General features: G+C 43.6%; 1 protein-coding gene across 3 annotated transcripts in view; it reads right to left on the reverse strand.

Moving 5' to 3' along the window:
- KLHL3 (kelch-like family member 3) overlaps positions 1 to 19,249 on the reverse strand; it is a 106,408-nt gene that overhangs the window by 36,114 nt on the left and 51,045 nt on the right. For all 3 annotated transcript variants that reach the window (XM_004686755.2, XM_012727967.1, XM_012727966.1), the window contains one exon: positions 13,305 to 13,414. In XM_004686755.2, the coding sequence (XP_004686812.1) occupies positions 13,305 to 13,414 (110 nt within the window). The remainder of the gene's footprint in view (positions 1 to 13,304; positions 13,415 to 19,249) is intronic.

Below are 19,249 nucleotides of genomic sequence, written 5' to 3' on the forward strand. Positions count from 1 at the left end.
AAGAAAACAGTTCACCCACAAAGGTGTTTAACCTCAGGTTCAAATTTATTTATTTATGCATACAGAACTGGGGTACAGGCCAGAGGTACAGGGGTGGTGAGAGGATTCACCAGAGACAGAGTGGGGAGCAGAACAGGCAGCTCAATGAGGTACAATGCTGTAAGGAGCAGTGGGCAAAACAGGAGTGGTCTGCAGCACCATACGGGTGAGTCTCCTCAGGGGCGGGGATCGAACTTGCACTAAAGTGGCCGCAGCCAGCTTCACAGTGCTGCACTCTAACCCACTGTGCCACCAGGGAGGGCCCAGGTCCAAATTTTTAATTAAAGCAGAAACAGACTTTTTTGACTAGCTGACCTCAGAGAATTATCACACACACACACGCACACACATGCACACATATACACACACAATGACAAACCTGTTACTCCAAATATAGATGTAGCAAGGTTCATCAAAAAATAAAAATCCGTTCCAACACTATTTAGGGATAGAAATACAGAACACTGTATTATAGACTGCTCAAGAGAACCAGAAGCCCTGGGGCAATGTCATCCTCTCCTTTCCCCACCTCACCTATCTTCCACATTCAGCTAAAGTAGAATAAAAGCAGCAAGAACACTCTCTGCCGAGAACTGTCTATGGTGGTGAATGTGACACTGAATGACAGAAAATAGCAAAGATTTCTCCTTGGGTCTAATCTCTCCTTTGAGGAAAGTTTTCATTTTTATACAAATCAAAACTGTCTTAGAGCCAAAAAGGAGGATCTATGGTTTGGATGTTCACCTTGCTCCAGAAGAAGATCAAAGTCAAATTCTGTCCACTCTGTCCATACAGACAATGAAGCGTCAATGCTGGTAAGGCTACAGAGTGACCAGCATCGCTGTGGAGACCTAACTTTTTAAGAGGGGAGATAAGAAGCCTGCCACAACAATTAAAACCTTAACTGCATACTCTCTTACCTAGAAATACCACTTTTCATAGGCTCTAGCCTATAAAAATATTCACGGAAGTAGTACAAAAAAAGGTGTTCCAAGATGTTCGCTGTGGCATTTTTTTTAACCAGATAATAAACAAAACAACATAAAAGCCCACCAATGGAGAAATTATTTAACTAGTATCTATACCATGGGATGTTTTCCTCTTAAAATGAAAAATACAAAACATCTTCTTGTGCCAGAAAGCAAGAAAGTGCTCAAAGATTGAGAGGAACACATCAAAGGGACACAGAGCCAACTAGATGAGGCTCTCGCTGCCAGCATTTGGAAAATTCAAACACCAAATTGAATAATGAAGAAATCAGATCAGCACTACTTGTGGGGCGGGGAGGATGAGTAGGAAGGCGCCAAAGGAACCATTCTGTAGGGATGGAAGGGTCATCTTGATCAGGTGGGAATAACAGCCACATGCATTTGTCAAGACTTATTATTTACATGGGATGAAGGTGGAGTGGTAGACAGCCTTAACTGGGGAGGCCAGACAGATACCACCCACAACAAATGATCAAAGTCAGCACCACCAATAACAAGACAAAAATTGTACTCATGATTGTGACTTAATGGGAAGAGCACCACCCATGTTGTATTCCTGCTGAAACGTTTAACCTGGAACAGACGGCAAGGAAATCATCAGATAACTACAAGACAGTTGACACAAATTCTTTCAAAACTGTTAATGTTATGACAGTAAAAAAAAAAAAAAAGTAGTGACTGTTCTAGATTAAGGGAATTTAGCAATATGAGAACTAAATACGATACAGGCTCCTTGATTGGTTCATGGCTTAAAAACAATCAGGCATGAAGGGCGGTTTTGACTTTTATAAAAATTCAATAGACTAAATACTAAATGACATTACATACTAGTAGCAATATTACATGTCTTTGAAAAGGGTTTTATGAACTAAAAAGGGAACCTACTTGTTCCTAGGAGGTACATGCTAAAACACTCAAGGTGGAGTGTTACGATGTCCACAATTCGCAAATGGTTTAGAGAAATCAAAGACTGCACTATAGTGAGAGGCAGCAAGTGAAGCAAAATGTCAACACCTGGTGACTCCAGGCAGGTATTCACTTAGGTTCATTCTTTCAAACTCCAGGCAGGTATTCACTTAGGTTCATTCTTTCAAACTTGGTACAGTTGAAATTTCAAACTTGAGACAGTTGAAATAAAAAGTTTGGGGGAGAAGAAAAACTCTTTAAGAGAAAAGGTAAAATTATGCAACAAAATTTGTATTGTGGCACAAGGCTGAGATGATGAAATGAAAGGGCTCTCTCTCAGTGTGGGGAGGACTCCAGCTGTTCTTGATGTAAATAAACTCCGTGTGTGTGCTTATATACTTAAGTCAAACTGGGTATACTGGAATTGTGCAAGGAATCATCAAAACGGGAAAAAAACAGTGTGGACTGAGAGGAAAGAGCAGTATGTATGTGTAGTTGGTCCCCAACTCTATACAAGACAACCGATCTGGATGTACACAGACGCACACACTCACACACCATGGAAACCCTGTCGAGGTCACTTTTCAAGGCATTAGTTCTCACGGAGCTATTTCCCTGGCCCTCACAGCCCTATTTGGTGAATACCTGTGTGTTTCTTCAGTTACACCAGAGGGACTTTGTCTTATTTGCTGGAACGTATTACACATTCAAACACTTTTTAAGTGAATGAATGGACAAAAGAATTCAGAATGAGGGTGTAGGGAAGCAGTGGAACCTATCCCGACTGCAGTAGAGAGCAGGGCTGGGGGAGGAGAGGGCTGGAATATTGGCGGGTTTGGCACAGCCAAGCCACAGCCCTGCATGCACTGCTGTCCTTCACTAGGCCGTGAGCTTCCGCATGGTGAGAAGTGTATCTGCTCTGCCTCCCCAGCTGCTGCCTATAAGGCAGAGCCCAACACCAGGCACACAAGAGACGTTGGTTAATAGCTTTGCTGAAGAATGAACTGCAAGTCCTTGAATAAGTGGGAGTTGCTAGTCACGTCCTTCCCCAACAACTAGCTTGGTCTTTGTTATAAAAGCTGCAAAACAAGCTAAGTCTAATGAAGTCGATATTTAACCTTATCTTTATTTTTTGGCTTGACTTGTCTAACTGGTTCCACTCAGTTGCATTGTTTACCTACTCAGCTGTGAAAGCCACAGCACTAGGCAACAAGGGTGACCTTCTCAGGGGCTCCAGAAGGCCACACATATTTTTTTGCATTTAGGCTTGAAAAATAAACAAGCAAATAAGTTTCCAACAGCTTTAGCTTTTCCAAGTGCCGCCCAAAATCGTTCCCAACAGCCCCTCCCATGCAAAGACTGGTGGCGACATAAGGGGGCAACAAGTGATGGAGCAGCAGCTGGTGTTCACATGTGCCTGGCCCCGCGCCACGGGCTTAGACATCGTCTCCCTGCCCTCTCACGAGACCCCAGAGAGCAGCTATGCCTGCTCCTCAGTGACTTGCCCAAGTCCAGAGCCAGGAGAGAGCAGAGCCGGGGTCACCACTACTAACCCAAGTCTAGGGTTAGGCTCTGACCCATTATGCTCAGCTGCCTCTCAAATGTCAGGCTGGGGTTGGCAAGCTATGGCCCACAGGCCACATTCAGCCTGCCACCTGTTTTTGTAAATAAAATTTCATTGGAACAGCCACACTCACAACCGTTAACACTGTCTGAGGCTGCTTTCACACTCCAATAGCAGAGCTGAATGAAGACTCCGTGGTTTACAAAGCTTAAAATGTTTATTCTCTGGCCCTCTATAGGAAATGTGTGCTGACTCCTAGCCTATCAAATCTAAATTGAGACTCTGTGATTTTAACCATGGAACAGGGGAATATCAACTTAAATAAAAATACTTTCTAGGGGTCCTGTGATGAGATAATCAACTGCCTACAGGGTTCCACTTTTAAGCAAAGAAATACCATCATTGCCTCACTGTTTCATATTCCAGAACTAATTTCCTAAGTGCTACAAGGTTGCTGTGTGCTCTGTGCTGATTGGAGAAAATCAGATTTCATAGTTCCTAGCTCACCATTTGTGAACTGAGCGCAAGCCTTGTCCAGAAAACACCAGAGAACCAATCCTCCCACCTCGTGGCTGGTCATACAGCCACGCAGGGCTGTAGCTGCACACTGCGCGTGGAAGGCAGCCCCTCCACTCACCCCAGCTCGCAAATGTGTTTGAGAGCCAAGAAGGGTGACTCAAGTGAGAGCAGGCAGGGAGGTCACTTAGCAGGGGCAAAGACCCAGGTCAGGGAGATTCTTAGCAAAACACAAATTATGGGAAAGAAACCTATTTTGACAACACAAGAGCAGACACAGCACTAGGCACTCTACGTGCATGTTCTCACTCAATCCACCAAAAACACTGTGAGACAGGTGTGTCTGTTCACATTGTACAGATGAGGGTGCAGCCTCTGAGAGGCCAGCAACGTAGCCACGGCTGCATTACCAGCAAGGAGTGGACTCACCTCTGACTCCAAAAACCCAAGTTTTCAAATTATGCTGTACTCCATCTCAGAGGCTCCACTAATTGAAAGACTTGGTTAGACTGATGAACTGGGAAACTTCATCTCTAAACACGTAACCCTAAATAAACCCTCCACACTCTCCTAGGACAGCCCTCCAGGTACCTCTTTCTTTTCCAGGACTGGCCAAATCCAAATATCCAAATCTACTGCCATGACTTTAAATCAAGAGGACAGCACTTCTAGACAGAGAATGCATCACACTGTAAACCAATGTGGCCTCAATTAAAAAATAAATAAAATATAAAATTAAGGTACTTTATAGTAAATATCAGAATTGATGTTCATCTTTAAGAAGGGGGAGTAGGTACATTATGTAAAAGGGGTCAAGCATATAGTAAAGGATAGAACTGGACTTTCAGTGATGAACTTAACAAAGTAAACACACATATTGATTTTTTAATGACATATTCCTCAAAGTTACATAATGTTATACTGCAATGTTATTTCAATTTGAGAAATTAAAGTTAAGTAAGGTTTGAAAAATAAGCTATAAAAGTCTTCCATGGTTAGGAATTATCTCATTTGTTACGTAATAAAAATTACCATCCATTACCCAAAAAAAGGATTCTGTTAGATTAAACTAAAGCTGAACAAAAGTTGTGTGAACCATACTCCCACCTCATTACCACACACAACCCCAAGACCACTGGGAGTATGGTGTGCTGGGGTCCATGGGGCACACTGCTTACCAACTCCACGTTTAGTGGCATTACACTGGTAGTTTGAAATCAGCCTGAGTGGAACTATTTACACCATGGCAATTAGCAAATGAATCAGCAAACAAATCAGGGCTTTTAGAATTTCTTTTTTCTTGAGAGTCTATTGTTAAACATTTGCCAACCTACCACTGGTTGTAGGCGTGCCTGGTCTGAAGGTTCCCAAACTCTAGAAAACCTACCCAGTCAACTCATCTTTCTGACAGGATCATTATCTTAAGGTTTTATGTGGTGTTTCAAAGCTCTTTTCTGCAGTCATCTCATTCCAGGCTCACTAAAGGGAAGAGTGAGGTAGAGAGAAGTGCCTGGCTATGATGACAGGGCAGCAATTAGAACCTTTGTTTTCCATCTACAATTTCACATGTACATTTCCTCCACAAAATATATCAAAACATGTAACTATATGTTTACTTATGTACATATTTGGTGAAATGTCTCCCTTAGGTGATTATAAGTTCCACAGAGGCAGGGATCATGTTTACCTATTCAGTGGTAACTAACAAACTAGCTGTCACACAGAAAGCATTCAATAAGCATTTCTTGAGGGGGGGCCCTCCTTGTTGGCACAATGGGTTAAAGAGCAGCACAATGAAGCTGTCTGCAGCCACTGCAGCATGAGTTCGATTCCCAGCCAGGGAGGTGACCCACATGGCGCAGCAGATCTTTCCTGTCTTACCTACTGCCCTCAACAGTGTATTTCAGTCCATCTGCCTGTTCTGTTCCCCACTCTGTCTCTGGTGAATCCTCTCGCCCCCATACCTCTGGCCTATACCCCAGTTAGGTAAGCATTTCTTGAAAGAATAAATAAGTCAATCAAAGCAGAAGGTATTACGTGCATGACTCTATTCCTACAACAGCATACTAACAGGTTATCTGACTTCATATAAACAGAAATGAAGACAAAGTTAAAATCATGACAGTCTTGCCTGGAGATTGTTTTTCAGCTTTCTACTACAGCGTACATGCAGTACAAAGAACTTCACCAGGATTCTGCAAAGGATAAAGGTAAGCACTGAAGCACAATGGTTGGACAGACATTCTTGCAAACTGAGAGAGTATTTCAGTGGCACCCCTCCTACAAATGATTGTAGCCACACACAGGGATGGTAAGCACCTTCCTGTCCATATTGTAGATCGAGCTGACTTAGAAGGAAGTTTCCTCTCTAACTCCAAGCATGTGAAAATGACATAACAAAAAAAAAAAAAAATGTGAGCCACGCTCAAATGAAGATACGCCTCAGTGCTTTAAGTAGAATTCAAGTCTGGGAGCTGAGTGGAAGATGAGACCAAAATGGCTCACATATAAATCAGATTTTGACTGTAGTGGTTTGGGACAGATATCCCACCAGAAAGAGCATCTAAGCTACAGGTTCCTGTGGAGAGTGTGCCCCAGCTGGAAAACAGTGGGGCTAGATGAACTCCATCTATCTTGCCATCTCCTGCGGTTCAGGGAGTAAAAACTACAAGAAATCAGAACCCCAGGCTTATACCTTCGGTAGAGGTGGGGTTTGAACTGATCTTTCTTGGTGGTACTTGAGTACTTGATACTCAAAGTAGGCAGTAATACAAAAACTCTTCCCAAGCCACTAAACCTACCCTGTAGAACACTTCCACAACCCAGAAAAACCCAGACTCTTGCAGGTGGACTCACCATCAAAATTTTATTATATCACTAATGAAATGAAGTGCCTGAAGGGAAATCCTTAGGTGCAACAGAGTAGAATGTTGGGGGAAATCAAAGACTGGCAGCCTCTAGACTATGCTCTATGATATATTTCTCGGAAAACCAGGGACAGGAGACATTCTGTAAAAGGCTTCTGTAGAAAATGAGACTAGAGAAGTCATCATACTATGTCCCTAAACCACCTTTAGAGATCCCAAGACTTGTCAAAACATAGAAGCTTTTGACACATTCCGCAGTTGCTTAACCTGGTTCGTAACCTGTCTCCCTCACATGATTATAAGTTCCACAAACACAGGATTCTTGTGTTTAACCACCGTTTCCTAAGTATATCTGACCTGAAAGTATGTCTCCCATCCAAATACTAACATGGCCAGACCCCACTTAGCTTCCGAGATCAGGCGAGATTGGGCACCTTCAGGTGGTATGGCCGTAGACTGACCTGAAAGTATTTCTTAACCTAAACATCAGCACAAAGTTGGATAAATACTGACCTAGAGAAGAAAATGCTCACCCTTTAAAATACTCCACAAATCCCTACTCCATTCCTACTCTGACCTTCCCCTCTTTCCCCTCAAAGACGCTAGAGTCTCATCACTTAGGTTATTTTCCCCCCAAGTACAATGACTTTATACCAAACATCCATGTCAATTGTCTTACAATTTCAACCTGAATAGCTTTCCAAAATCCTGCCATTCTCCAAGTTTTAGCTCAAAGAATTCCCTTTCCTATGAGGCCTTCCCACCCAATAGCCTGGGATAAAATATTCCAGGAGGCTTCCCTTGAACTTCAGTTATATGCAACTACTTCTCTTGGCCACATATAATGGCTCTGTGTTTTCAGACTATCTGCCCACCGTACTGTGAGCTCTTGAATAGTAACTGCAAAGTGCGGCTCACCTCTGTCTCCCAGATGGGATGAAAGTGCATTAACAAAGAGCAGGGACCTGGGGGGTAGACCCACTCAGCTTCAAATCATGGAGTTATGTATTATTAAATACCCTTAGTCTCTTCCTCAGTGAATTGGAGACAATAATCTCTACCTTGTGAGTTATGAGCATGAGACACCAGGCACTAAGCAGTATGACAGGCAAAAGAAGTCAGACACAAAAGCATACACACAACAGTACTCCATTTATATGAAGTTCAAAAACTGGCAAAACTCATCTGTGAGAGTCAAGGTAGGAGTTATACTTGGGGTAGAAGGAAGTGACTGGAGGGAGGTGTGCGGTTCTGTTTCTTAAGTAGGGCTAGTTCTGTGGGTGTTTCACTCTGTAAGTCGTTGAAAGCTGCACTTTTTGTATGTACATGTCTTTGCTCATGTCTCTGTGAACTTATTTACAGACAAGGGCAGGTTTTTTTAAAAAATGATGTATGAAAATCACCTGGAGATCAGCAGGCCATCAAGGCAATGCTGGTAGGTGCTGATTGAAGTTTACTCTCCAGAGGAGAACAGTGACAGTGAGACTGAGACAGAGGCCTGGGCCAGACCACTGTTTGCAGACTGGGAAGTTGGCAACCCTAACGTCTCAAGTCAGAGTAAGGCAGGGCTGCCAAGCACAGGCCAGGCAGTGAGGTGTACCTGCAGAATGAAAGAAAAATGCCTCAGCAGCAAGCATTCAGGCTAGCCTGGTGGCCAAGGACTCCAGCCTGCATCCCACACCCTCTCTGGCTGGAGAAGCTGGAGTTCCAACAGGAAGACTCAGTACCAGTTATCCTGGGAGGCGAGGGCACAAGCACTTCCAGAACATAGCAGAATTTGGCCTCTGGTTACAGTTTTAGGAGACAATAACACATTAAAACTGCGATCATGCTGAGAGCAACTAGTCTGCAGTTCTCATCTAATCATCGAATTTATAAGTAAGCTAACCATTTTTTTTTCCTGACCAGTACTAAAATGTAGGCCATTTCCACATTTGTATTCAATCTGAAAAGTCTTAGTAGTATTTCATAAGAAAGCATGGAATTCTTGAGAAAGAGAAACATTTACCAGCTAAGAAAGCAAAGACTCAGAAATATCCAGTAGCCAGAAATTCAAGTCATTAGTAAGTTTGCCCAAAGGTTGCTTACTCTGCCCCTGGCTCACTGAGGCTGTCCACAGTGAGAGTCGAGCTTTGGGTCACAGAGAGGCAAGATAAACAGGCTGTCAGCTCAGAGGCTTAGCTCTGGCCCAGTGACACTGCCGTGGGGAAGAATCAGAGGACTGGCAGGAACTGGCTCTCCCCTGTCTGCCCTCTATCTTGGGCTGAAGGCGGGGTGGAAAAGGAAGGTCCTATTCAAAGGACTAGGGGTTTGATTTTCTGACTCTTGCCAGATCCATTTATCTTCTCTCAAATAGCGATTTTAAAACAAAAACTATATGAAGGAAAAACAGAAGGGAAAAAGAGCAAAGGATCCATGTCCTTCTCTGACTTCTAATTTCCAGATCTGTCCTAATTTTCTGGGAAAGCGACAAAGTTATTTCCATAACCTCAGCTGGCTCAGGGCATAGTCCAGCCCTAGTCTGCCTCTCAACTCCCTCAGGGAAGGTCTGGCGAGTGCCCCCAGGGCTCTCCACAGCTTTGCACACTGACAAAAGATGGCTAAGGTACGCTGAAGACCTCAAGGAGTTTGAGTACTGTGAAGGAAATAAGGCACGGGCAAAAGCAAGTGACGTCGAAGGGGGAACACTATCTGAGCCCTGGGAGAAGCACAGACAGGGTTGGGGGCCCTCAAGGTACAGGGAACCAAGAGAGACCACTAACACCCTCAGCCCATGCTAGACACTAGGCTGCAGCACACAACAACCACCCAGCAAGTACAGTTTCTGGAACAACTTCCCTTTGAGAAAGGTCCCAGTGAATAGTCAGCAGTAGCCGTAGTAGTAGTAACAGTAATAGCAGCAATAATAGTAGTAGAACAAATAGCAATGACAGTAGTAGTTATATAAGAGGTAGCAGTAGTGATGAAGACAATAATAATCACATCTTACAGCAATGAGTGCTTCCCTTGTGCTAAGTGCTTTTCATGTTTATCTCACCTCATCCTCAGAGTAACTCTGTAAGATAAATACCACACTATTATTACTCCCCTTCTGTAGATGAGAAAAGCACAACCTAACTGAGACCCTCTTATCCATTATTCATCACAGCCAACAAGTATTTGTTTAATGTCTTCCACAAACCTAGCCCCACTCTAATAATAACCATGAGAGGGACAAAAGCCCTGACTAGCCAGGGTACATGCACTCTGGTGAGATAACTAACGCCCAAAGTCACTCCTCTTGTCAGATTTGTGAGACCGTGTTTTGAACTCATTGCAAAGCCCATACTTCCAAATTCCTAACAAGCTCGCTCTTTGGACCCACTGACACTTATAAACATTATTAACACTAAAAACCACATTTTCTCTATTACAAGATGCACTGGTTTTCACATTTAATGTCTCACATCTTGCTGTTTTTTACAACAGGCATTGAAAGAACTCTGTGGGCTTCAACCAGTGAAGCCAATTATAACATAGTTGACATTCTGTTCAAGTGTGATTTAGCTGAATTCAGGTTACCTGATTACCAATTCAGTTGAATTTTCTGCATATGTTAACATTAAATGCAGTTTAATTTTAGCTTAAATTAAAATCTCTGGCTTACTTCAAATACACTAAAAATTTTTACTATAATGCAACGTTGAAATAAAAAACTACTGCGCATGTAAGAGGTTGTTCATATTAAATTAATTAAAGGGAGTAGAAATCACCAATTTCCTGGAACATCTCACATAATTTTCAAAGCCTAAAGGTTTAGCATTCAAATGATGAACATGTAACTGTTAAACACTTTCAGCTATTTAACTTCTAAAAATATGTGATTAAAGGGAAATGGAACCATGGATTTCACCAAATAGAAAAATGCAAACCAAACCTTATTATTCATTGCTAAGTCTCAAAATACACTGTCAATCTGAAAAGCACAAAGGCATCAGTGTCATGAGTAAAATACTTTCTCAAAGGCATCATATCACTCTGAAGTTACAAATAAATCAGATGACATAGAACTTCATTAGTGTGAAAAATACTACACTCCAAATTTCAATTATATAGAAAGAGCAACTCATATATACATATATGAATGAGGGCCTCTACAAAAAACTTCTGAGGTGTGTACATGTCATGTTTCTATTAATACTCGGTGGAGTCACTTAACTATTGTCACTTGCAAAATTGATACCATTATTGTTATCAATGGTGCCTCAGAACAGAGGAAGATGGTAATTACACTGAGAGCACAATGTTTGGCTGACATTTGTTGAACACCTGCCAAACAGTGCATTTGATATTTTTGCAACCATTATCTCTAATCTTCATGACAACTTTATAAAGAAGGTACTTTTTGTAGTCCCATTTTACACGTAAGGAAATTACAGTTCAAAGAGATAGCAAACTTCTCAAAGTCACAAACCTAGTAAGCACCACGCTGGGCATGGGCCCACGTCTGCCTCAGTCCAAAGCCCAGGTGGCTTGCACACTACTCTACTGCCTCTGCCTACTAAGAGCTCCCACTTCCCCCGCTCCCCACACAGAATGCAGAGATAAGGCCCAATTCTATAAGCTATAAAAGCTTACTGAGAACTAAGCAGGATAGGTCTGCATAGATCCAAGGTATCAGAGTGCCCCCCTCGACGCAAACACCTCCATGTTGATCCGAATCCTGCTGCTTACGTGACTGCTTCCATTTTCTCAAGCTACACCTGTTTGGGAGGACATGCTCAAGCAGAAACTAAACTGCCCAACTACCCCAACATTCATATAATCAGCAAACTGACAGGAAGACTCCTTAAAATTGTGCCAACTTGGTAGCACAATTCAGAAGACGGTATACAGAAACCAAAGAATCCTCTTTTGTTGAAATCAGGGCGGGAAGGGGCCTCTGGCCAGACTAGAAGCTTTCCTTCCCTTGGTGTGCAACTTCATATCAGTAATAGAAGCAGAGGAGTCCACTTTATTGAACCAAATTCTCTGAAATCCTGGGGCAGCTCACAGTTCCAATGATCAAAAAGTTCTCCTTGGTTGGACTTTTGCAGGACAACAGGCTGGGACTTGTAGGTTTCATCCCATTCTTTGGACACAGTCTCAACTGCACTGCAAAATTCTTTTCCTTGAGGAAAAGCCCTCAAGCTTAGACTCTTAAGAGTGAAGTAGGTTAATTCTAGAAACAGTGAGCATCCAGAGGAAGCAGAGATAAGAAAGAGGTGGCCCCTACCATCAGGGACCTCACAGTTGCATGAAGGAGGTAATACCAGCTCAAAACTAACTACAATGACAGGTGAGCGCTCTCCTGAAATCTAGAGGAGGGCATTAGTTACAGATGCAAGGTCCTTATTGAGTTCGGCTCCACTGAGTGAGCACCTACTAGGCACCAGGTCTCTAGCAGGCATTTGACATACATTATCACATTTAACCACCACAGCCATCCTGTGTAATATGTTCTATTACTCTCCTCACTTCACAAATGAGGAAACAGATCGAGAGGCACAGCATCTCAAGGTGAGATCTGGACACTGCAAACATATGTTCTTTTCAGTACAGTGGACCATTAAGCCCGGGAGGAGAGACACTTCCTGGTAGAAGAGGAACACGAGCCAGTTGAGAATTCAACAGGTAAAGAAGGAAAGAGAGAAATAATCCCAAGCAACAGAGCGGGAAGGCCTGCAGGGATGGCTCAGCTGGGCAATGGGTAGAAACAGCTTCCAGGATAAAGGAAGAGGTGTGTGGTCATTGAGTTAGGGGTCTGGCTTTCAGGAGAGCTGGGTCTAGTCCTGGGGTGGCCAATAGCTAACTACGTAATCTTCATGAGCTCCTGTCTTCTCTGGGGACTTCAGATTCCTCATCAGTCAGAACTCCAACCCCCTACTGGAGATGTTCTCAAAGGTCAGCACTGGTTTAAATGCTCTGTAACACAACAGGCCATGTAAGATAGTGATTAAGACAGGGGGCAAGGAGCCCCAGACCTGCAGTAACCAGCTGAGTGACCTTGCATGAGCTAATAATTGCCTAAGTCTCAGTTCTCCTCATGTGCAATGTGGGGACAGCCTGCTTCACAAGGCTGCGGTACAGAGGGTGAATGAAATGAGGAACATGAAGTGTGAAGCACAACGTGTGGCAAACTGTAAGTGGACAGTAATTGGAGGTAGTTTCGTCACTGATATCATCATCATCCTGTTTCTTCCTTAAAGGGTCCAGAGGTGAATGTAGTGGGCATGGCACAGAAGATGTTTTTTAGTATATGTGCTGCCAAAGTGAGCACCAGAGGACTTTCTTGAAAGGACAAAAATTAAATTATTTTTCTCTGGAAAAGAAGAGATTTCACTGGTCCCTCCCCTGACCACCTCCCAAGCGAGGCTCCGGTTTCACTGGAGGACCGCGCCATACCTTCTCTTCTGAAGAAACGGTCAGCTTGTCACTGGATATCAAGCTGCACACCTGGTCCAGACTTAGGCTAAGAAATTCTTCCCCCAGCATCACCTCTGGAAAGTGCTGCTCTGTTTAAAAAAAAAAAAAAAAAAAGGAGAAGTTCAGAAAACAAAATTATAACACACTCCAGGCTTTCCATGAACCAAGGCCACGACAATCGGAGGAATTCAGAGCAGAGTCCTGGGAGGTAGGAAGGCAGGAAAAAGAGGGAGAGACACCAAGGATTGGAGAAAGACAGCACAGCCAGGCTGGAGAGAAGCTCGGCTTTTCATTCAGCAGCAAAGGCATCTCCCCGCTACCCCACCTGCCCTGTGTGACCCTCTGCCCTGAACACAGACACAGATGAAAATGGAGCAGAGCGATGTGAGGTTGTAATTTTTTCTCATGCTCCATGAGATTAATAACGGTTTGAAGAAAAACCTCACTGGGACCTGCCTACTTAATTGAGCTTATTTCCCTTCAAGGCGCAAGCTGGCAGAGTTGCAAACGGTGCCCCCTGCAGCTCAGCCCAACAAAAGTGGGTCAGAACTGCTATGTGGCTGGAAGTCTCTGGGGGTTGTGGTACTAAGTCAACATCAGAAGGTTGGCGGGAGGGGTCATCCTTCAAAGCCCCAAGTCAAGCCACTAGATTGAGTTTCTGGTTTATAAGGCGGCCCACCTAAGCAGCGTCAAGGTGTAGAGCTACCCAGCTGGGCCCCCGACACTGGGAACAGTCCATGGCAGCCAGGACTTCCAACACTGTAAGACAGGAGGGAATCTGGGCATAACTAGAATGAAAAACACCCTTAGGCTGAGTTCCACACAAGGGAAAGGGGCAATGCCTACTCAGACCTTTGCCCAGGCCTCCAGTCTGCTGTTGCAGAGGCAGAAAGATGCCAATGACCTCATCTCCTTGGGCCTCACTATCCTCATTTGTAAAATGGGACAAGACTGGTGGTTTGGCATCCCTCTCACTCTGATGATAAAGGATTTGTGAAACAATTCCAAGGTGAGCCAGCTCCAGGCACAGCAGATGTGATGATGGCAGGATCCCTCATTGTGTGCCCCAGAACTTGCCTCTTTCTCAGCAATCCCAACACCCTGTACCATCGCCCCAGGGAGCCTCTATGCTCCTTGCCCTGCAGACATCAGGCCTCTTCCTATCTTCCTTGGTGGCCCCTCTCTGGCCCAGTAGGCTCTTAGATGATGAGAAGCCTATTCTACCCGGTTCCACCGAAGGGACCCCCACTTGGTCCTGCTGGCCCATCAAGAGAAATTGAGAATCCCTCCGAGGGGCTACTGAAATTCAACTCTGTGCATCTGCATAATGAAAGTGAAAAGCAGAGCATACCAAGTCTCTCTCGCATACTCATCAGTTTCATAAAAAACACAAAATCTAAGATATCATTTTTAACTTATGCTGAAATAATCTCAGTGTTTTATTCTCAAAGACTGTTACAAACAACCTTTCCTTTCACTAGACAAAAAAGGGGTCCCCACTTGCTCCCTGCCAATCTAATGAGATGATCAAGTTCACAATCAGCTTGTTCACCCTGAGACTCTGAATATTCGTTAAAAAAAAAAAAGGGTTTCATCTTTTTAAAAATTTATATAATTTTACTTCATTGTTCATTTTTGTACTATGTTTGACTTCTCTCAGGTGCTGTCCACATAAAATTGCCACCACCAAGCCACCTGTGAAACATCACAGTTGTTTTGATCCTTCTCCCTGCTCCACCATGTCTCGATTTATAGTTTGCCTGCTACTTTTGTCTTTTTTTTTCCTCCTGACCCCTTATATAGTTTCCCTATGTTCCTCCTATAAATGGCACCAGCTGATATTTTTCTCTTTCCTTCTGACTTATTTCACCAAGCACAATCCCTTCCAGCTCCATCCATGTTGCAGCATGCAAATCTTTTTTGATTGCTAAATAATATTCCATTGTGTGTATATACCATACATTCTTCGCCCAGTCCTCTGCCTTTGAGCTTTTAGGTTGTTTTCAGAGTGATACAATGAACACAGGGGTGCAGATTTCCTTTGGAATTATTATTTTTGTGTTCTTTGGGTAGATTCCTAGGAGTGCAATTGCTGGGTCATATGGTAGATCTATTTTTAGTAATTTGAGGGTCTTCCACACAGCTTTTTAAGTGGTTGGACTGGTTTGCATTCCCACCAACAAAAAGCAAAGAATTTTTAAGCATCAGCTCCTTTATGAAAGGATGCATAAAGTAAGTAGCAAGGCTTGCTTCTTTCTATGTGTAGGAAAATCGAAGTGGTACCATCTTGTATCAATACTATCTTGGGCCTGTGACTGGTGCTTACCCTGCCATAGGAGGGTAGCTAACTTTCCCACTGTTTGTTTCATGCAAATTTTTCCATACTCGTGGTCCATATACAACCCTACTGATCTCAATAGAACAAAGATGCCTGTGATGTATTCCCCTGCATATATCATCAGCCTCACATGAGAATGACCACATAGATCAAGCAGAGTATAAGAAGACCCTTGTCAGGGTGAGTAATGTGGGTCCTGCCTCTACCTCACATCCTGTCTGCTGGCTCTGGTGCTGAGGGCCCCTGTATGTAAACTGCCCTTTAAATTTTTTAGTTGTGATTAATGGGGTGCCTGCTTTGTTCTTCAGGCTCAACTTACGTTCCTAATTTAGGGGAACGTATTTCATTCTCACAGCTGCACAATATTTCAACAGGAAAAAGTTTACATTTTAGCTAAGACATTCAAAATCCTCTTAACTATGGGACTATTCAAGACTAACAGTGAAAATAGTTAAATGCACAGTTGTAAAGTTTTAAAAATAAAAGGAAGAGAGCAATCAGCTTTGGGTGATGAGAATTCATTCTTTGCAGGACCACACGGCTAAGAAGTCTTCAGTGCAGTGCCCCCGTCTACCAATAACACCCAAGAAACAGCAGAGTGTCAAAGTAGTTGCCACACCATGACAAAACTCAGGACATGAAGACTCTGTGGATGAGTCAATGCTGAGCTCAGCCAGAGTCTGGCAAACACCCCTGTGGTGGCACATGTAAAAATGTTCAACATCACAAGTTATCAAGGAAATACAAGTAAGTCAACACCACAGTGAGATACCACCTCACCCAATAAGAATGGACCACATTTAAAAAACCAGAAACAACAGATGCTGACAATGATGTAGAGACGAAGGAACCCTCCTACAGAGCTGGTGGGGATGTAAACTGGCCCAGACACTATGGAAAGCTGTGTGGAGGTTCCAGAACAGTAAAGATGGATCTACAGGGCTTCCTTGCCCCGACGTGGTCTGGTTCCACCATCCTGGAGTCCCACTTTATTTCTGTTCCTTTTCTCCTTAATAAACGTTTTCTTTCTTTCTTTTTTTTTTTTTTAAAGATTTATTGATTTGTGCATACAGAACTGGGGTACAAGCCAGAGGCTCAGGGGCGGTGAGAGGCTTCACCAGAGACAGAGTGGGGAACAGAACAGGCAGATCGATGAAGAACACTGCTGAGGGGAGCAGCGGGCGGGCCAGGAGAGGTCTGCCACGCCATGTGGGTCACCTCCGGGGTGCGCGGGAATCAAACTCATGCAGAAATGGCTTTAGCTTCTCAGTGCTGTGCTTTAACCCACTGCACCACCAGAAGGGCAATAAACTTTTTCTTTCTCAAAAAAAAAAAAAAAGATGGAACTACCACATGCTCCAGTGATTCCACTCTTAAGAATCTACCCAAAGGACCCAAAAACACTAATTGAAAAGGAAACCTGCCCTCCTGTGTTTATAGCAGCACTATTTACAATAGCCAAGATATGGAAACAACCCAAAAGCCCCAAAATAGATGAATGGATCAAAAAGTTGTGGTACATTTATACAATGGAATATTACTCAGAAGTCAAAAATACAAACTCATGCCATTTGTGGCAACACAGCTGGAGTCGGACTATGCTAGTTGAGAAGGAGGACAATAAATACTGGATGGTTCCACTAAAATGTGGAATAGAGAGAAACCAAACAAAAAGTCAAGAAATAGTCAAAACTAGAGCCCTCCCTGGCAGCACAGCAGGTTGGAGCACAGCGCTGCAAAGAAGCTGGCCCCCTACCACGTCAGTGTTAGCTTCAGTGTGAGTTTGATTTCCGGCCCGGAGGTGACCCACGTGGCACAGCAGACCTCTCCTGACCCACCCGCTGCTCCCCTCAGCAGTGTATTTCGTCGATCTGCCTGGTGAGGCCTCACAATGCCCCTGCATCTCTGGCCTGTACCCCAGTTCTGTATGCATAAATTTTTTTTAATTCTAAAAATAAAAAAGAAATAGTCAAAACTAACAACACAGAACCATACAGCAAAGGCGGGGGGAGAGGAGGGATGAACACACATATGACGATGGTTCATGGGTAGCAGGGAAACTATGGAGACTACAATGGAAGAAAAACTTTTTTTCATTAATTAATAAAAAAAATCCCCGTGGCCTGCCCACAGGCATACTAGCCTTCCCACCTGTATCTTTGGTTGACAAGAACTGACATGTGTCAGAGGGGAAAGAGTGAAGATAACAGGAGGAATTGAGGAAATATAATTCTGGGCTGTGAAAAATAATTTCCCACAGCTCTTAAAACTAAAGTAGGTAGGTCAGATTTTGAAAAGGAAGAAAAAGAAATAACAATGATATGAATTCTAGGTGATTGGGTGAGCGAACCAGAAATCCTCAAAGCTAAATCAAAGCAGAAAAAGCTAAATCAAAGCAGAAAGCAGTCAGCCCTCTATAGCCCACCTCGCCTCACTGCTGGGCTCTGCAGAGCTGGAATCTAGAACCTTCTCTGTGGAGTCGGCTGTGTCTTTGCCCTTTTGGAAACTTCCCTTCAGAAATCCTCCCAGGTCTGGGAGGGAGAGGACAGCAAGGGAATTAGTAGGTGGCAGCTTCTCACCAGGGCTGGCAACCAGGGACCCTGGAGATTTAAAGGACATGAACAGAAATGACAAAGAAAGAAGGGGAAGAGAAAACCCCTCACTTTACCTTCAGTGGCAGGAGACAGGTCTGAGCACCCAGAGTCTCCTTTCTGGTAGCAAAACTCCAAACAAATAGGGGTAGAAAAAATAGGAACAGTATGCTTTGGCTCACTCCATGTCCTGGGAAACAGGAGTTCCCCAACACTCCTGGCCCAACCTGGAAAGAACTCACTCTGTTCCCTGAAGATAACACCCTGAAGTCGGCTTCTACCTTTAACACTGCTTGTTCGCTTGCAATGGGTTAAGGGAAGGTGTAATGAAGAGCACTGGCCAAGGGTTCACTGAACTGAGTCGAACTGGGCTCAATCCTAGCTCCAACTCTTAGTCTCTTCTTTCCAGGTTTTGGCTTCCTTGTCTATAAAACAGGATGTGTGTTTAATCTCAAGGACAATAATATGGATTAGTGCACTCTGAGAGCTTTAAGGAACCCTAGAGAAATGAAAACAACTATTTCCAGCCTGTTTCTACATCATGGCATCCAGTTCTGAGGTCAGCACTGCTCTCAAACAGAGAAACTTCACAGTATTAGATCCCTCCTTGAGACTGCAGGTCCCATAGCCCACAGGCAAGGCTAGGGACCCCCAAAAGTCTTATCAGAGACCTACTCAACAAACTTAGTAACGATAAAAGGTGTTCACTTTCCTAAGCCTGCAGTGGTCTCCTCTACTAGATGGAGCTAATCATTAAATAAGCAAATATATGTAACTCACACTTACCCCATACAAGTGCTCAATAATGCTGTTTCTTTAAAAAATGAAAAAAGCACAGCTGATGCCTCCAAGGAACCCGCTGGCTTATGAGACAGGTAAGACAAGGCACTGATAACTAACCCAAAGGTCACAGGACCATAGACAAGGAGGCACTCTGTATAAATAAAAGCATGCAGGCAGGGGAAGAGCAAAACTCAGTGTCGCTAGAATCTTGG

Source organism: Condylura cristata, unplaced genomic scaffold, assembly GCF_000260355.1.
Source record: "Condylura cristata isolate star-nosed mole 26May11 unplaced genomic scaffold, ConCri1.0 scaffold00021, whole genome shotgun sequence".
Classification (NCBI taxonomy): Eukaryota; Metazoa; Chordata; class Mammalia; order Eulipotyphla; family Talpidae; genus Condylura; species Condylura cristata.